Genomic DNA, 17,708 nt, shown 5'->3' with positions numbered 1-17,708 from the left:
TTCTTTTTTATAATGAAACAAACATTTAGGGCTATAAATTTCCCTCTCAGCACTGCATTTGCTGTATTCTATATGTTTTGAAGTTGTGTTCTTGTTTTCATTTGTCTCAAGATTTTTACTTATTTTTCTTACAATTTCTTCTTTGACCCACTGATTAGGAGTGTGTTTTTTAGTCTCCACACATTTGTAAAATTTCCCTATTATTCATTTCCAACTTCATTCCATTATGATCTGAGAAGGTGCTTGGCATAATTTCAATCTTTTTATATTTATTGCAACCTATTTCTCCCTTCAGTTTTGCCAGAGTTTGCCTTATGTATTTTGGGGCACCCTGGTTAGGTGCATAGATATTTATGACTGCTTGGTGGATTGTCTCTTTTATTAATATATAATGGCCTTCTGCATCACTTAAAACTTTCTTGCATTTAAAGTCTGTTTTTTTGTTTTGTTTTGTTTTGTTTTGTTTCATTTTCTGACGCTAGTATTGCTACCCCTGCTCTATTTTGGTTACTGTTTGCATAGAAAATCTTTTTCCAACCTTTTACTTTCAGCCAATTTGAATCCGTGAATCTAAGATGAGTCTCTTGTAGACAGCATATGGATAGTCGTGGTTTTCTGTTTGTTTTTTATCTATTCTAGCAGTCTGTATCTTTTGATTGTGGAGTTTAATCTAGTCACATTCAAAGATTGTACTGTAAATTTATTTACTTCCACCATTTTATTCTTTAGCTTTCATATATCATATCTTATTTTCATCTGTCTTTTTACTCTTTTGGTAATCCTTTCTGCTATTCTTGCCTTCTACACTCTTCTTCAATCCTTTCTCTCCTATCTTTTTCTCCCTTTAATGCTTCCTGAAAAACCAGATTCATTTTAAATGAATTCTCTTAGTTTCTTTTTCACTATTTTAAATGCATCTTCATATCTGAAGGACAATTTTGCTGGACAGAGAATTCTCAGCTGGTAATTTTTCTCTTTCAGAATCCCAATTTTATCATATCATTGTCTTCTCACCTCCATGTTTTCTGATAAGAAATTCACCCTAAGTCTTACTGGGCATCCCTCAGTAAGAGAAAATTGCTCTCAGAATTTTCTCTTTATCTTTGGAATTTAGCATTTTGATTAGCATGTTGTCTTGGAGTAGGTCTATTCAGATTTATTTTGATTGGGGTATACTGTGCTTCTTGGACATGTAAATTCAAAGAGTTGAGAGAATTTCAGCCACTAATTCTTCTAATACTCTTTCTGCCCCTTTTCCCTTCTTTATCCTTTTGGAACTCCCATGACACATATGTTGTGTTCTCCATGTTATCATTCAAATCCCTGAGCCCCTGCTGATTTTTACCCATTCTTTTCTCTCTCTTCAATTTCAGGTGTTTTGTCTTCTGCATCATTTATTCTTTCTTCTATTATTTCGAGTCTGCTCTAATGTGTTTTTGATGCCTCTGATGCATTTTGTTTGTTTGTTTTGAGTGCATGATATACTAATCTGTTTTCTTTTATTAGGCACTGCCTATGTTCTCGGGAAACTCTTGCCCCTCTATTTGAGAATATAACATGACTCCCCAGGATGGGAGTTTAATATTTTCTCTGATTTTTTAAAAAAATAAATTTCCATTGTTTTTTTTTTTAATTTATTTATTTCACTTATTTCTCTCCCCTTCCCTCCCCCCACCCCCAGTTGTCTGTTCTCTGTGTCTATTTGCTGCGTCTTCTTCTTTGTCCGCTTCTGTTGTTGTCAGTGGCACAGGAATCTGTGTTTCTTTTTGTTGTGTCATCTTGCTGTCAGCTCTCCATGTGTGCGGCACCATTCCTGGGCAGGCTACACTTTCTTTCGTGCTGGGCAGCTCTCCTTATGGGGCACGCTCCTTGCACGTGGGGCTCCCCTACACGGGGACACCCCTGCATGGCAGGGCACTCCTTGCGCGCATCAGCATTGTGCATGGGCCAGCTCCACACGGTTCGAGGAGGCCCAGGGTTTGAACTGCGAACCTCCCATGTGGTAGATGGATGCCCTAACCACTGGGCCAAGTCCGCTTCCCATCTGATGTGTTTTTCATCTCACCTATTGTTTTTCATTCCCATAAGCTTGGTTATTTTTCTATTCAGATTTTCAAATTCTTCTTTGTGCTTGCCCAGAATCCTCTTGATGTCCCTTATCTCTTTAGCCATATTGTCTTTCAACTCATTGATTTGATTTAGGAGATTTGTATCAACCTCATTGATTAGTTGTCCTCATCCTGTGTCTCATCAGGGTTTTGGTATGTTCCCTTGCATGGGCCGTATCTTCCATTTTCTTAGTATGGCTTGTAATTTTTTGCTGATGTCTAGGCATCTGATTCAGATAGTGAGTATACTCTGATAATTTCTCTCTCTTTCATAGGGATTTATGGTGGTAGGCTGTGTGTTACTGCCATTCTTTAATTCTTGGTTCAACCTGTTTTAGCTCTTTAGGATTATCCCTGTTTAGTTGTTCAAATTCAGGCCATGGACCCAGTAATGGTTTTCAGACCAAGGGCCTTAGGGAGGGAGGTTTTAAAGACCCAAAAATGCCTCTCTTAGTTACTTCTAATTTTCTAGTATGCACTTCCTTGGTCTGCCAGCAGATGGCACTCTTTGACAGCCCTCTCAGTTCAAACCTTGATCAGAAAGGGTTCACTGCAACCTCCAATACAACATGACAGAGGATCCTGCTTCAAGGCTATTCCAAGCCTGGCAAAATCAAACTTTTTCAGAGGCTGTTCTCCAAACTTTGCCAGCAGCCCCCTCCCTTTTGTTAAGTAATAAAGTATTCCACTCCCCTCTGTGTCCTCAGCAGCCAGTCTAGGTCAGTAGGCTGGGTGTTTGTAAGAGTTGGATCTCTTTCAACACCTACAACTTCCAGGGCAAACAATGGTGTGGTCCCAACTGGCCTGGAATGGCCCATGGGACACAGCAGACCAAATTTGTTAGCCAAAAGCTGAATCAGCCTTAAGCTGCATCCCTGTCTCTCCCCTTTCCTGGGGAGGTAGATCCCTGTGGCCCCCCTTGGCCATAGCCACCAGCCAGAGGCTGGAGAATTCAAAGCTCTCTGCTCCGATGGAGGGGGGATGGGCACTGGCAGCTGCAGCTGCAGCTGCAGTTGTGATTCTTTTCCTTTGACCCTCTCTCTTCTGTTGGTGTCCAGCCTTCTCCTGGTTCCCTATAGCCTAAAACATTTTTTCAGGCTGCTTTCTGTCTGTCCTCTAGCTATTTTTCTGGGAAAGAAGTGGGTCCTTTCATACCTCCTTCATTTTTGAAGTATAGTTTTACTGATACAGAATCCTTGGTGGACCATCTTCTTTATTCAGGACATTAAATATATCACCCCACTGCCCTCTGGCCTCCATGTTTTCTGATAAAAAATCAGCTGCTATCTTATTAAGGATTCCTCATACATGATGAACCGCTTTGCTTTGACAAATGCCCTGTGAATAGGACTGTTTGCACAGAGCAAGCTCTGAGTCAGATCAAATAAAAACAAGCCCTGATAACAGGGTTAGACTCATTTATCGGATCTCTACATATGACTCTTCTGGTCCTTTTATTTAAACCCATAATTAGCACTATACTTGATAAGTATATGTCCCAGAGACTTAAATCTTTGGTCCATCTCTGTGCCAGGTGAGCCCTGAATTTCAGCAGAGTTGTAATACCTACTCTCCAGTTCATTGGACTTACCCAGGACAGCTAACAAGGAGACGATGATGGACCATCCCAAGGAACAGAGTGTCTGCAAATGCAATCAAGACAACCCCATCCATCTGCCCCATGGGAATCTAAGGTCCCTCTCAGTCTCAATTAGAAGCAGAGTAAGTACTACCATTCCCAAACCCTCAAGATTGGGGAATGAACAATGGACTAAAGTAGACATTCCATCTAGCAATGGAAGAACTCTTATCTTTGATGTAAAGGCAGTGGCCACTAGAGGTTCTGAGAGATGGAAGAGGGGAGAGTAGATATAATATGGGGGCATTTTCAGGACTTTGAATTTGTCCTCCATGACACTGCAGTGATGGACACATGCCATTGTATATTTTGTCATAACTTACAAAATTGTGAGGGACAAAGGCAAACTATAATTTAAGCTGTAGTCTATGGTTAGCAGCAATGTTTCAACATGGGTTATCAATTGTAACAAAGGTACCACACTAATGAAGTATACTGTTAATATGGGAAAGTGTGGGAGAGGAAGGAAGTGTGGCATATGGGAACCCCTTATGTTTTTAATGTAATAGTTATATAACCTAAAGCTTCTTTTTAAAAAATTTATTAAAAAAAAAAAAGCCCTAAGAATGGAAATTTTCAGAGAGTTGCCAGATAGATCAGATAGTAACAATTCTCTGACAATTTTGGGGTGTTCCAAACCTGCTCTGCCTCCTCTGGTGACTGCTAGGCTGGTAGCTTCTTGCCTACCATGCTTGCAATGCTGGTTTTTTCTTTTTAAAGATTTATTTTTATTTATTTCTCCCCCTTCTCTTGTTATTTTGTGCTTGCTGTCTGCTCTGTGTCTGCTTGCTGTGTGCTTGTCTTCTTTTTAGCACTGGAAACCAAACCCAGGACCTCCTACATGGTAGATGGGTGCCCAACTGCTTGAGCCACATCCACTCCCCACCCCCCTTTTTTTTAGGTACTGGGTCAAGGACCTCATATGTGGGAAGTCAGCACTTAACCTCTGAGCCACATTGGCTCCTACTGCTGGCTTTTAAGGCTACCACAGAGCTGGAGAGAGGGAGATGGGATTAGGGCAAATTAAAATGCTACATCTCACTGTTCTGATCAATATTCAGCTGTTTTTCTTGAATAAGCACATCTTGGATTGTTGCAAGTCTTTATTTAATTTCTGATAGTTTTCGTGTTTGTTTGTTTTTTTAATTTTTAAAATTTTGCCAGTGTTCTTGCTGCTGTTATGGAAGAATGGATTTTCAGAGGTCCTTACTCTGGTCTAGAAATTGAAGTTATTTATATGCTGTATTATCAAGTATACTATGCCAAGTTTATTTCTTCAGTTTTTGACTTAATGAGTACCAAATCCTCTGCTTACAATTTTATATTTGTTTACAATTTTACATTTACATTGAAAGAATTTTCCACAGCCAACTTCTGGTTCTATAAATTTCAAACTTGTCCTCCTCCACTACTTACATACTTTCCATTCTGGGCACTGTAGAACATATAAAGACAAGATTTCTGTCCCTGAATCTTTTTGTTCAACACAGAGTTGGAAGAGTGGGCATAAGGAGTATTCTTGGAAAGCATTCCTATGTCAGAATGGCTAAAAATAACTTAATCATAAGTGAAAGTAACTATTATCTACAAAAAAACATATCCCACTAAACCCCAAAGTGTATTCCCAACTCAAATTTATCCTTAGCCAGATTCCAAAAATATCCATGGCCACTCCAACACCAATTGATAGTAAAAGAAGTTGACAGATTGAAAATTGGAGTAGGAGACAGCAGACTCATCCTGTTGCAGTGAAAATTTTACAAAACCAAAAATACTTTACTAGGACCCTGGCCTTGAAAGGGGCCTGTTCAAGTGAAAGGCCCTGAAATCTTAAGCTTAGCTAACCTTAGCTAACCTCACTCTAAACCCCCGCCCCCTCTCTCTCACACAAACACACACACATACACACACACACATTCCACCTAGTTCCTAGTTTATTGTCGGACTTCTCTTTGAGTTTCTGTTTTAACTTTTTTCTTTCTCTGAAAACTGCCTTTTTTTTTTTAAAGATTTATTTTTTTATTTATTTCTCTCCCTCCTCCCCACCCCCCAGTTGTCTGCTCTCTGTGTCCATTCACTGTGTGTTCTTCTGTGACCACTTCTATCCTTATCAGCGGCACCAGGAATCTGTGTTTCTTTTTGTTGCATCATCTTGTTGTGTCAGCTCTCCATGTGTGTGGTGCCATTCTTGGGCAGGCTGCACTTGCTTTAGCGCTGGGTGGCACTCCTTACGGGGCACACTCCTTGTGCATGGGGCTCCCCTACGCGGGGGACACCCCTGCGTGGCATAGCACTCCTTGCGCGCATCAGCACTGCACATGGGCCAGCTCCACACGGGTCAAGGAGGCCCGGGGTTTGAACCGCAGACATCCCATGTGGTAGGCAGATGCCCTATCCACTGGACCAACTCCACTTCCCCCAAACTGGCTTTCTTTGCTTACCTACATACATGGTGCAAAAAGCCCTGAGACCCTTGTACATACTCTTAGTAGAACTGTCATACACCAGCTCACCAACATCCTTATGTCCAGTCTCTAGAAGGAATCTGATGGTCTTCACCCCAGATTATTAATTGGTTTTGATTCAGGTATTCAATCTTGACACAATAAATTGAGACTATATAGAGGTCAGGTCTCACAAAACAAGTATAGCTTGGGGAGCCCCCCCCATGGGTACTTAGAAAATAATAGAAAATGGAGATGGGCTGAGTTTACACCTAAAAAGGCAGTCTACTACAGCAAAGCTGAATAGGTTTCTTTACTGCAAGTTTTGTCCGAATATTTCATATGCAAATATATTTTTGGATCTTTCCAAGAAGAAAATATTTTATAATTATTTCTCAAAGTTGTATTCCCAAGGAAACTATTTTGAGTGGGGGTGGGAGTGGAGTGTTCATAAGACTGGTATTCTTAGAAATATATTTTGGGAAATTCCAGATTAAATTATAATAGTTAATACTAACTCAGTAGAGTAAAACTGAGTGCTTACCTTATGTTGGCACCATTCAAAGCAGACTGTAATCCTTATGTAAATTTTATGTCATAGGCTCTATTATCCTATTTTACAGATTAGAAAACAGAGGCACAAGAAAAACTAAGCAGTTTACTCATATGTCACATTTCTAGAAAATGGGAGTGCTTGACTTTGCAACCAGGCAGCTGGCTGCCAGAACCTCATGCTCAATCTCTGTGCTAATCTCTTTGAGTTTTGAATCCTATGATTCTTCCATGACCTACGGTGTTCTGTATTCTGAAACACGTAAAAGGGTTGTTCCAATGTCAAGTACTAAGGATGCTGCTTCTTGTTTCATTTGCTTTCTTATGGAACCAGTAAATAAAATTTTCCTCATTTCTAATTTCACTAGGAATAAAGGGTTCCTATTACCAGGGTCTATTCTAAATCTTCAAATGATTGACTAGTCAAAATAAAAGCACGTTTGAGAACTTCTAGATAAAAAAAAAAGGGCACGAAAAAGTTATGAATGTCTTCCTCTTTCATAAAAATGGTGACATGTGGCTCTTGCTCTCTCATTTGTGTTATATTGTATCATTTGTTCTTACTAAGAGAAAGCAGAATGTTTCAAAAGTGTAAATTATTTTACATAAAGCTTGTCTTTATATATTCCTAAATAGATCTAGATAGAAAATCAAGGGGATATGTAGAAAGTTTTCAGCACGTAAAATAATATTCAATTTCAAATAGCCCAATATTAAACTAAACACTAGAAAAAACAATTGCTTATAGCTACAAAAAGCACTTTCATGAGTGCTGTGATTATTTCTATTCCCTTAGAACACTGGAGAAGCCTAACTAAAGGTGTCTGGAGCTGACTGACACCTGATCTCAGTTTCAAATACTGAGCAGAAGTAAGCCAGCCTAGAAGACAAGCATTCCATGCCAAAGGGGCATCAAGTGGACTGCATGTTCTTGTTATACGAACCTCAAGAAAATAAACCTTTAGTAGCAATGCTTCAATATTTGGTCATCAATTGTTAACAAATGTACCATATTCATGTAAGATGTTATTCATAGGGGAAAATGTGAGAGGGGTAGGGGATGATGTAAATAGGAATCCCCTATCTTTTCTGTGACTTTTCTGTAATCTAAAGCTTCTTTGAAAATAAACTGGGGGAAAAAAAGTCACTGGGAGAACATACAGTACCTAGTGAAAGAGGACAGACCAATATGCTTGTCCCTTGATAGTAACGCTTGTACTTATCTTATTCTTGTGAAACTGAAATTTAGCCTAGTAATATATATTGCTTAAGAGTTACCTCCTGAAAACCTCCCTGTCATGCAAATATGGCCTCTCTCTAAGCCAAACAGCATAGGCTGACTGCCTTCCCTGCAGCGTGGGACAGGACTCTTAGGGATGGGCCTCCCTAGCACCGAGAGATTATTACCAAGAACCAACTAGTGATGCATTTGTAAAAATGCCTTGACCAAAAGGGGGAAATATTAAATACTAATGAGTTTTATGACTAAGAGATTTCAAAATGAGTTGGGATGCCATTCCAGAGGTTATGCTTATATACTTCTCAGGAGGACCTTACTGACTGCCACAGTAAACAAAGCCTCAAGCAGGGGTGCTCCCAAGGGCTCTAGAGACACATGGACACTATAGGCAGGGCAGATAACCCCAGGAAATCAGTACCCCAACATCAGGCCTTAACTCAGAACGTATGCCTATCTCCCCAATGTAACAAAATTAGATACATTTATAATTTCCTTACATTGTTCTTCTGTCCCTTTTATTTGAACCTATAATTAGCAGTACTCTCTTTAAATATATATCCCAGAGACTTAAATCTCCGACCTGTTCATATGCCAGTTGAGCCCTAAATCTCAGCAGAGTTGCAGCCAACACATATTCTCCAGTTCATTGGACTACTCAGGGAAACTAACAAAAGGATGATGATGGACAATGCACATCCCCTAAAACAGAGTGTATCTACAACTGCAAGCAAGACAGTTCCATCCATCTGTCCCATGGTAACTAAGTCCTCTTCTCAATTGGAAGCAGAATGCATATTCCCATACCCCGATCTTCAAGATTGAGGAATGAACAAATATAAATGGGGAGTGCAACTATGAACCAAAGCAGACATTATTTTAGTAAAGGAAGAACTTGTAACATTGATATAAAGACAGTGGTCCCCAGAGGTTCTGAGGGGAGGGAAAAGGAAGAATATATGTGACATGTGGCATTTTGGGGACATTGGAATTGTTCTGCATGATACTGCTTTGACAGATACAAGCCATTATATGTTCTGTCAAAACCTATAAAATTATGCGGTACAAAGTAAACCATAATGTAAACTATAGACCATGGTTAGTAGCAAGACTTTAAAAAAAAAAGAAATTTTACGCTCCATGTAATAAGCCTATAATTTGCAGTATGCCGTACCTTTTATTCATCCAATAAATATTCGTTGAGCGCCTACAATAGGCTCTGCTGAAACTGTGAAAAGCGCCAAGCTTGCTCCCTTGTAACTTACACTTGTGAGAGACACTTCAACGTTTTTCTGCCACCCAATAACCCAAAAAAGAAAATATGTCACGTAATCTAAAACTAGAAAATCAATCGTTTTTAAGGCCAACTAAATAACACGCACGACTCTGGACCAACTCCAGAGCAAAATCAAACCGGCGCCGGCCGGGGAGCAGGTGGCTGCAGAGCCCGCGCGTCGCGCCGCTGTGACGCACAGGCCCCGCCTCCCGCTCCCGCGGCGCCCCGCCCCCTGAGCCCAGTGCGCAGGCTCCCCCCGCCGGCTCGGGCAGTGCTGGGGCCGCGACGTCTCCTCCCGGTGAGCTCCTGAGGGGGCCGGCAGGCCTTCTCTTTCCGCAGTGGAGGAGCATCTTGACCGGTGTGTTTGGTAAACAGAAGCCCCAGAGTGTCCGGAGCGTGAGCCGAGCTGAGGGAGGATGGCAGCCTCCGGGGTGGAGAAGAGCAGCAAGAAAAAGACCGAGAAGAAACTTGCTGCTCGAGAAGAAGCTAAATTGTTGGCGGGCTTCATGGGGGTGATGAATAACATGAGGAAACAGGTACCGCCTCTGTGGGGGTGACGGGCGGCGGCGGGGAGGTGGTGCGGATCCCGGGCCCCTTTCTCCTGGGCCGAACCCCGCGCCCTGTGGATCGCGACCCTCCTCTCACTTTGTCCTCTCCCTTGGCGCGCAAGCGGAGCTGCTGTTCGCAGAGGGTCGCCTTAAACAGTTCTCGAGCAGAAGCGCTTCCACGTCCGCTGCTGATGTGGCTCCAGAGCCAGGCTCCTGGGGCGCTCCTCGGGCGGGCGTTCGGCCTCCGGGTGTCGGTTGTATGACAGCTCTGCCCTAGTTACCTCTTTGTGAGGCGAGGATCCTGCCATTGGCGAGGCGTTTTCGTGAGATCTTGTGCGAGGAAGCCCATTGGCACAGCCCAGTCCGAAGCCCCCAGAGAAGGAAGAAGTGTTGCTGGCCTGAAATCAGCTACTCTTAAATAAAGATCCCCGCCCCGCTTCCCGGTTATCCGGGTGGAGCTTGTTGAAGACAGATCCTCCGTGGGTATTAATTTAGAGGAGAAACAGTCATCGATAAACACATGCTATCTCTAAGGCACTGAGCACCCGGGTAATTAAGAGGAGCTCTTTGTTCTGTCTTTGATGTGTTTTGGTGCCTTAATGAAAGTCTTCAGCACATCCGCGAAAGGTGGGTTATGAAAAGAACGGATATGAACACTGGGAAAGGTAGATAAGAGAGGTTTTACATTTTTAAAATTCCATAACATCTAATTTACCAATAAGCATAGGAAAGTCACTTGGCTACTTTTTTATTTATAGAAAATACACGTCTAGGGAGATTTATGGGAATTTTTCAGTTTTGTGACTGTGGTCCGGTTTTCCAAGAAGACTAAAGGAGGTATGGATAAGAGAATTGCAAAACGTAGTTTGCTTGGGTAGTAATTCTTAAGAGAACACGGACAACAATAGGGGAATTCACGATTTTTATAAAGGTATCAACTTCTGGTTTCTTTAAACAAACTGACTGCCAGCTCGTTGTCTTTGTTCACCGGCTCCTGGCACAGTGAGTACAAAATGCCCGGTGAGTGCAGTAGATATCTATGGGAATGCCTTGTATCCTTTACTGGCCTTTGTGCTGAAGTAGTTGTGTCTGAATTTATTATTTTATGTAGCTTACTTTTATTTATGTTTTCACATTCATGTTCCTCTCATGTGAATCTTTGTTTTTAAAACACATTGACTTCATATTATGCGTTTAACTGGTCTGCCTATAAACTGCAGTTTGCTCGTGCTCAAACTTGACGACTCTTTATGGTACCCTCTCTCTCCCCCAAATGTGGTGTTTTCATCCATGAACATGAGCATTGCCCCTTTCCTTAAATAGATAAGGTGCACCTGGTTTGCAGCTGCTACTTGAGGAGAGAATTGTCTGAGACCCTAGATTTAGGTCCTTGGGTTTAAAAATTGATCCACATCCCTGTTTTAGACTTAGCTTTAGACTGAGTTAACACCTTTTTATTTATTGTTAAATAGAAATGCAGATATTACTGTTACTGAGTAGGAAGGGGAAAATGGATACTTTGGGGAGCAACCAGGAATCTCTTCCACAATGGTTAACTGACCTTAATCTGCCTAATTGTCCTTTTGTCAGTGGCTTTGCGCGTGATCCAAGCGGTAGGAATCCTGGCGTCTTTTGCAAGATTTACAGTTTCACTTTGCAATTGATTTACATTGTATTTATATTGTAATGTATTGTTCTGTTTAACACAGGAGAGATTAACCAAGACTGACTGACAAGGGTAGTTGCTGGAAATTGGCAGAAATAGAAGCTGCTGTGAGCCAGTGGAGGAATGTTTGAGTGAGGCCCAATTTTATAAATTCACATTCTTGAGTGACTGTTTTTGTGTTATGATCATTTCTGCTTCCCCTTATGATTTCACAGCTTTTAGAATCAGGATAAGTTCCTAGATGACAGGGACCCCTTCTTTTTACACCCGGAGACATTTTTACAGTAATTTGAGAACACTTTGTGAAATTAGAATACCTGAATTCCAATCCCCGCTCTACCATTAATTGTCTTCTTGATCATTTCATCTCTCTTTAACATGGCATCCAATCCCATACATAGGTGAAAGGGATTTCTGCAGAGGCAGCAGCGTCAGCTTCTTATGGAGTCTTTTCCTCTACCCCTTCTGTCATTTGTAGCTTTTAGTTTTCAAGTGAACTTTCTATTTAAGTGTTAAATACATGGAAGAGGGCACAAATCATAACATAAGGCTCAGTGAATTATTACAAAGCAAGCATACCACCACTACCAAGGAACAGAACATGACCAGTGTGCCAGAGGTCCCCTCTTATAACTCATCCGAATCACAACCCTCCAACAGTAACCTCTATTCTAACTTCTGTCATCCTAGATTTTTTTTTCCTGTTGTTGAGCCAATATAAATAAGTGAAATCATACAGTATATATTCTTGTGTCTTGATTTCTTAAAACCAACATTATGCTTGTGGGATTTATCTGTGGTTGTTGTGTTTAACCCTAGTTTGTTCTCATTTTTACATGGTATTCCAGTATGAATATGCCACCATTTATCCATTCTGCCATTAAAGAAATTTGGGTTATTTCTAGTTTTGGGCTATTAAAAATACCACTACTTTGAAAATGTTTGTACATGCCTTTTGGTACGCACCTATATGCATTTCTGTTGGGAAATATTGAAAAGTAGAGTTGTTGAATCATAGGGTATGTGTAACTATTTATGCTGATTAAATGCTGATAATTATTTGCAAAATGTTGCTTTGTGTTCTGTTTGTCTAAGTTTTAAGTAGCTTCTTAGTAACAGCCATCTTTGGTAACATATAATATATCCAGAATTTAAGTATTTGTTCACATATGCTTTCATTTGGTCTATTCCATATTTTAAAGTTGCAAGGGGGAAGCGGACTTGGCAGTGGTTAGGGTGTCCGCCTACCACATGGGAGGTCCGCAGTTCAAACACCCGGCCGCCCTGACCCCGTGTGGATCTGGCCCATGCGTGGTGCTGATGCGCGCAAGGAGTGCCGAGCCACGCAGGGGTGTCCCCCGCTTAGGGGAGCCCTACGGGCAAGGAGTGCGCTGAGTGCGCCCGTAAGGAGAGCTGCCCAGCGCGAAAGAAAGTGCAGTCTGCCTGAGAATGGTGCCGCACACACAAGAGCTGACACGTCAAGATGATGCAACAAAAAGAAACAGATTCCCGGTGCTGCTGATAACGATTGAAGTGGTCACAAGAACACACAGCGAACACACACAGAGAGCAGACAACTGGGGGGAAAGGAAGAGAAATAAATAAATAAATAAAAAATAAAGTTGCAAGGACCACATGAGACTTAAAAAGACACTCAAGTTTAAATTTTAAAAGGCAGTAGAGTATTACACCTCCCTTAGAGGAAGAAAAAAGAACTTCTATAGCTAGATGAAAATTCATATATAACTGATTGCTTTGATAGCTCTTCATAGATAAAACAGACTTTTTCAAGGGTCAGGAAAGGTCTTAAAACATTGTACCAATAATGAAGGTATATTGGTTTCTAGGAAAATATTTGCTAGTACTTAATAGTTAAAAGCTCTGCTTCATTTTTTTCTTCAAAACCAGCCCCCTGAAAGGCAACTATTATTTTTGTTTCCACTTTATAAGAAAAGAAAATGAATATCAGAAAGGGTATATGATTTACCCCATGTCACAGCTATTAAGTGGCAGAATTGGCTTACTGGCTCCACATCCTGTACCCTTTCCATTGTAGAATATAGCTACTACATAAGATTGTGATTGCAGCCTGTTTATCATACCTGATTTATGCTTTTGAAATGCAGTTTGTATCTTAACGCAACTTTTTTTTTTACATTTATCTTTTTTGGCACTTGAAATAGAAACTTAAATTTGTTTGTGTTGATATAAACTTAGTTATGGTAATTAAGGATTTGTCAACAATTCTGCCATGAGAGCATGAGTGCCTGCAGTCTCTCTAAGGGAACTTATTTTGACAATCCTGTGAACCAGCTGTTTTCATCTGTTCCATCCATGGTCCTCTGGTCATCTTTTTTTTTTTAAATTAATTAATTTATTTATTTCCCCTTCTACCCCCACCCCCCGCCCCAGTTGTCTGTTCTCTGTTTCTATTTGCTGTGTGTTCTTTTTTGTCCGCTTCTATTGCTATCAGGGGCACCGGAATCTGTGTTTCTTTTTGTTGCATCATCTTGTTGTGTCAGCTCTCTGCGTGTGCAGTGCCATTCCTGGGCAGGCTGCACTTTCTTTCATGCTGGGTGACTCTCCTTAGGGGCGTATTCCTTGTGTGTGGGGCTCCCCTGCGCGGGGGACACCCGAGTGGCACGGCACGGCACTCCTTGCGCGCATCAGCACTGCGCGTGGGCCTGCTCCACATGGGTCAAGGAGGCCCGGGGCTTGAACCGGGGACCTCCCATGTGGTAGGCAGACACCCTAACCACTGGGCCAAGTCTGCTTCCCTGGTCATGGTTTTTGTCCTATTCTCTCATCCTTGCAATGCTCTAATTTGTTCTCCACTGACTGTCTTTTTTTTTTTTTTTAAGATTTATTTATTTCTCTCCCCTTCCCTGCCCCCTTCCCTCCCTCCCCTCCTTGTCTGTTCTCTGCATCTATTTGCTATTGTTTTCAGCGGCATGGGGATCTGTTTTTCTTTTTGCTGCGTCATCTTATTGTGTCAGCTCTTGGTGTGAGTGGTGCCATTCTTGGGCAGGCTGCACTTTCCTTCGCGTTGGGCGGCTCTCCTTATGGGGCACACTCCTTGCGCATGGGGTTCCCCTACACAGGGGACACACCTGTGTGGCACGACACTCCTTGCGTGCATCAGCACTGCACGTGGGCCAGCTCCACACGAGTCAAGGAGGCCTAGGGATTTGAACCGCGGACCTCCCATGTGGTAGACAGACACCCTAACCACTGGGCCAAGTCCACCGCCCCCAACTGTCCTTTTCTTCCTTCAAACCTTCCCTGTGCCCTTTGAGACTTGATGTTCTTGTATGTTGACAACTCTCTAATCTATTATTATTGTTGAGCTGTTGTTTTATATTAATATTTACAAAACTATAGTTTTCTCTGGGTTTTTTCCTCTGTTTAGTCTTCCTCTGTTTAGCCCAAGTACCTCAAGGAGAGGAGGTGGCCAGTATCCTTTTTGCTTTCTCGTGATGCTTCTATACCCTTACTCATCTCCTTTCTTAGGCAAAATTCCTCCTTTGAGACAAATATCCTTTGGCTGGTCTGCATTCTGCCCCTGCTTGTTGCTCTCATGTAATTACTTCCTTGGTAGTTCCTTTCATTTCTTGATTATTTTAATACCTCACTCACAATTTTCTTTATCCCAACTATGGCTGTACTACTGCAGTACTTCCTTATTCACATAGAGGACTCATGCATGTGTTTCCCCAGTTGCTTTGACCTCATCCCTAGTGGTTTTCTCTTCCATTCCTTCTCAGCTACCCATTCCCATGATACTTGGACCTTGCCATCATAGGAAATAGTTCTTCTTTGAAAATTTCTTATTTTATGTCCCATTCTCTGACCATAACCTTTCCTATTACTTTTTTGACTCCCATCATCCAATCTGTCCTCTTCTTAATGCTCTTCTGTCTTCCCTGTTTTGTCTGCCCCGCTTAGGAGATATTGTCTGTTTTTCCCCCCTCTTTCCAATGTCCAAGCTTTCTTGCCCTTGTGTCCTTTCTTCTTGTCCATCTGGTAAAACTTCAGCATGGATGACTATTTACTTTTTTGTGTGTAAGACTTCCAAGCACAAATGGGAAATAATCCATTACTGAACAATCTTCTGCCATGTAACTTCTCAGCCAATAACTTCAACTGGGCTTCCAGTACTGGTTGGTGTACAGTCCTACTTTCCATTCATTTTACTAATTTTCCCAAACCTGAGTTCATTCTTTATACTCTCACTTTTGGCAGGTCATACCTCCTTTGACATCACAAAATAAATAGAAGTCATTTGTCTGGAATTATCTTTTAACTTGCTACCACCAAATCTATAAATCTGTTTTGGCACCTTCCCTTTTGTCTTTGCTCCTACTAACATGGAGAGGCTGCTTTTTTTTTTTTTTTTTTTTTTTTTTTTTTTTTTTTTTTAATGTCTAGTTCTTTTGCCTGGACCTTGGCTCCCTCAGAACCATTGGTTATTACATCTCTAATGAATATCTTTAACTTCTTCCCCTCTTCTGGGTTCTTGTTACCATCATTTAAGCATTTGTAACCTCTCCACATTTTATTTTTATTTTTTTAAAGATTTATTTTTTATTTATTTCACTCCCCTTCCCTGTCCCTCCCCCCCCCACCCAAGTCTGCTCTCTGTGTCCATTTGCTGTGTATTCTTCTGTGTCCACTTTCATTCTTGTCACCAGGAATCTGTCTTTTTGTTGCATTATCTTGCTGCATCAGCTTTCCGTATGTGCAGCGCCACTCCTGGACAGGTTGCACTTTTTTCAAACGGAGCAGTTCTCCTTACGGGGTCACTGCTCATGCATGGAGCTCCCCTATGTGGGGGACACCCCTGCATGGCACGGCACTCCTTGCATGCATCAGCCCTGTGCGTGGGCCAATTCACCACACAGGTCAGGAGGCCCTGCATTTGAACCTTGGACCTCCCATGTGGTAGGCAGACGCCTTATCCATTGAGTCAAATCCATTTCCTCCTCTCCACATTTTAAACCAACGGACCCATCCAGCATTCTTATTCTCCTCATTCCCCTCTAAATAACACCATGTATCTCCCTCAAAATCAAAATTGTGAATGCAGTGAATTGGGTAGATTCACTGCCATTCTTTGCTCTCTGTTTATTCCTCTATCCACTTCAGTCTGGCTTCTATTCCCTAACTATCATTCAGATGAATACTTACTGATAACCCACTGTATGTTAGGCATTGTGTTAAGATTCTGGGGTTGTAATGGTGAGCAAAATTCAACAGCCCCATCCTCATGAGTTATATAGTCTAGTAGGAGAGAGAGAGGTGTTTGTCAAGCGATAAAAATAAAGGTAAAATTGCATAAGTATTATGAATGGGAAGAACATGGTGCAATGAGGGCATGTGGTTGGGTGAGTGGACTATCAGGGAGTCTTTTTCTGAGTAGTAGTTGAACTGAAAGCTGAAATAAGAGTAGATGTTAACTTTGCAAAGAGGAAAAAACCTCTCAGGTAGCAGGAACAACATATGCAGAGAGAGGCCCTAAGTCAGAGGCCAGTTTAGGATAGAATGGCAAGTACCAGAGATTGAGCAAAGAGATTGGTGTGACTGGATCACAAAACAGAAGTTGGTGAAAGATTTGAAAGAAGTTTGGTCAAAGAAAATTGGGGAAGTGGCAAGTTGTTAATAAATGTTAGTCTTTTTCATAACTTGTGATGGAGGTGGTTGCTTGGGTGCTAAGTGTGTTAGTTTGCTAGGATGTGATGACAAATACCCACACAATAGTTTGACTTAAGCAACAGGAATTTATTGGCTCACAGTTTTGAGGCTAGACGGAGTCCAAAATGAAGATATCAGCAAGGCTTGCCTTCTCCTTGCCAGCAGTTCTTGGGGTTCCTTGGCTTATATCTCTGCTTCCCATCATTTGGTGATGTCCTCTCCTTTCTGGCTTCTGTGAATTCCAGGCTGTCTTTTTAAAACCTCCAGTAATCTGGATTAAGACTTGCCTTCATTCACTTGAGCCATACCTTAACTAAAAATAACATCCTTTAAAAGCCCTATTTATAATCAGCTCATGCCCACAGGGATATAGATTAAGAACATGTATTTTTGGGGTACATAATTCAACCTGCCACACTGAGGAAGGCAATATAAGGTATCACTTACAACTTCTAGGGTTCTGTAAAGCATGACATCATTCACTAAGAAAAGAGATACTAAAAAATAATCAAGGTTTGGGGGGAAAATTATAATTTGGGATTTAGAT

The 17,708-nt window shown here is 41.5% G+C and overlaps 1 protein-coding gene across 1 annotated transcript in view; it reads left to right on the top strand.

The window, feature by feature from the left end:
• Positions 1 to 9,475: 9,475 nt before the first annotated feature.
• KLHL7 (kelch like family member 7) overlaps positions 9,476 to 17,708 on the top strand; it is a 78,238-nt gene continuing 70,005 nt past the window's right edge. Inside the window, exon 1 of the mRNA XM_004461335.3 lies at positions 9,476 to 9,792. Coding sequence (XP_004461392.1) covers positions 9,673 to 9,792 — 120 coding nt within the window. The 5' untranslated portion in view covers positions 9,476 to 9,672. The remainder of the gene's footprint in view (positions 9,793 to 17,708) is intronic.

The sequence above is a fragment of the Dasypus novemcinctus genome, chromosome 5 (genome assembly GCF_030445035.2).
Source record: "Dasypus novemcinctus isolate mDasNov1 chromosome 5, mDasNov1.1.hap2, whole genome shotgun sequence".
Taxonomy (NCBI): domain Eukaryota; kingdom Metazoa; phylum Chordata; class Mammalia; order Cingulata; family Dasypodidae; genus Dasypus; species Dasypus novemcinctus.
The sequence above is the reverse complement of the archived record's forward strand: the minus strand, read 5'-3'. Positions and strand labels throughout refer to the sequence as shown.